At 34.8% G+C, this 2,500-nt stretch overlaps 1 protein-coding gene across 1 annotated transcript in view; it reads left to right on the top strand.

The window, feature by feature from the left end:
- Positions 1-2,500, top strand: part of Sur (Sulfonylurea receptor) — a 139,172-nt gene that overhangs the window by 99,373 nt on the left and 37,299 nt on the right. Inside the window, exon 7 of the mRNA XM_076183448.1 lies at positions 1,671-1,813. Within this exon, the coding sequence (XP_076039563.1) occupies positions 1,671-1,813 (143 nt within the window). The remainder of the gene's footprint in view (positions 1-1,670; positions 1,814-2,500) is intronic.

A 2,500-nucleotide genomic window follows, 5' to 3' on the forward strand; every position in this document is an offset into this window, starting at 1 on the left:
TGATCACTTAAACCAATTAGATATTCAAGAAGATTTAGATAAATTACGGCAATGGTCTGAAAAGTGGCTGATGAAATTCAACACAAGTAAATGCAAGGTAATGCACATAGGTAAAAATAACAGTAAGTACGATTACAAGTTATTTGGATCGTTAACAAAAGTGGATAGTGAAAAGGATCTCGGCGAAATTATCACTAACGATCTCAAACTATCTAAGCAGTGTATTTCAGCCTCTGAGAAAGCAAATAGGATTCTAGGACTGATTGCGCGATCTTTTGACTTCAAAAGTCCATTACTCATTAACAAGCTATATAAATCGTTAGTTCGTCCATATTTGGAATATGCTGTTTCCGTATGGTCACCGAATCTCATTAAAGACAATGACAGATTGGAAAAAATATAATGGTGAGCCACAAAACAAATTCCAAATATAAAAAATAAATCATACGAAAATCGACTAAAACAAATGAATCTGTTTTCCCTAAAAAGCGTAGAATCGGAGAAGATTTGATACAGGTCTTTAAGATTCTAAAAAGAATTATCATCAAAAGTGACAAAATTTTCATACTGAATGAGAATCCGACAAGAAACAATAGTCTCAAACTGTTAGGAAATATATTAATTTGGAAGTGGGTAGAAACAACTTTGCCAACCGTGTAGTTAATGAATGGAATAAACTTCCTGCAGAGGCACTACAATATAGTTCAGTTCGAAGCTTTAAGAATCATTTACATAAACACCTAAGCAAGATGCTTTAATGACTGTCATTTATTTCATTTATTTTATATTATTTGTTTATTTTTTTATCATTTGTCTGTTTATCATTATTTGCTTGATTCACTTTTATTATTAGTTATATGTCAATTTATTGTCATTTACTATTTACCTGTTTATGATTTAACTATACCTATGCATTTATTTGTTTATTTCATCTATTATTATTTGTATTATTATATTTTTATTAATTCATCTAGCTTTATTATTATTAATTTTTTCGCATCTGACCTAATCATGGACCAAAAGGTCTCCTGTTGACATGCTCCTCCTTTGTAATTCTTTGTAATATATATATATATATATATATATATATATATATATATATATATATATATATATACTGTATATATATATACATATATATATGTATATACATATATATATGTATATTATATATATATACACACACACACACACATATATATATATATATATATATGTATATATATATATATGTACATATATATATATGCTAATAAGAACACGGGTATGTGTGTTCACTTATGCAAAGTAGACCACTTGGAAAAAGAAACTAACGAAGCAGAGCGCTTTCGTATATTACATCTTCAGTGCAAAAAGTACTATGTACTTTTTGCACTGAAGATGTAATATACGAAAGCGCTCTGCTTTGTTAGTTTTTTTTTCCAAGTGGTCTACTTTCCATATATATATATAATATATATATATATATATATTTATATATATTATATATATATATATATATATACATATGTGTGTGTGTGTGTGTGTGTGTGTGTGTGTGTGTGTGTGTGTGTGTGTGTGTGTGTGTGTGTGTGTGTGTGTGTGTGTGTGTGTGCGTGTGTGCGTATGTATACTCATATTAATTTGTTTAATCCAAATACTGCATCAGTGTTCTTTTTCATCGGGCGTAGGTGTGGGCGGGAGTGGCTGCAGCAACACGGGCGTGCGCACGGGCATCGACGCCGGGAGCATCATCAACTTGAGTTCGGAGGACTGCCACAATGTCGCCGACTTCTTTATGCACTGCCACTACACATGGGCTATCCCCGTCAAGGTAAGTCTCCAGGTCCTCCTCCTCCTCCTCCAGGAACTCGCAGACTTCGAAGTCGACTCCTCCAGGAGATCTGTCGTGACTTCGGTGAGCCATTTCGTGCTTCGCGACCTCTCGTGCCGCTTCCAAACGGAGATCTTCAATCCACCACCAAAATCTTCGGGAATCCTCCGTGGGTTTGGCATAAAATTACTACTCAATATCACAACACACTGATGACTTTCTTCCACAAAATATACATAAATTTCTATAATACAGATGACTTTCTTCCACAAAATATACATAAATTTCTATAACATAGATGTCTTTTTTTCAAAATAGTATAATTGAAAATCTTCGTTAGGAAAAAAAGTCATGAAACCTTTGGTGTAACGGACTTCTATTGAACGGATTTCAGATTTAATGGATACGGTACAAAGACCCAGCCCCCCCACACCCCCATTCTGTCACCCCACACCCCCATCCCCTCCATCTCCCTACACCCCCATCCCCCATCTCCCCACCCCCCACACACAATACGATCACGGCATAACAAAAAGCCATCTTCACAATCCATAGTAACTCTGATATTAAATCACACCCAATATATTGAATTTATTATATTTATGGGACCAATATCCCCTTTCCCCCTCTAGTCTGCTAAGCCTCCTTTCACACGGACCGATTTTTCGCCGTGCGCCGTCCACGACA

This window comes from Oratosquilla oratoria, chromosome 4 (genome assembly GCF_046742065.1).
Source record: "Oratosquilla oratoria isolate Oo_2021 chromosome 4, ASM4674206v1, whole genome shotgun sequence".
Taxonomy (NCBI): domain Eukaryota; kingdom Metazoa; phylum Arthropoda; class Malacostraca; order Stomatopoda; family Squillidae; genus Oratosquilla; species Oratosquilla oratoria.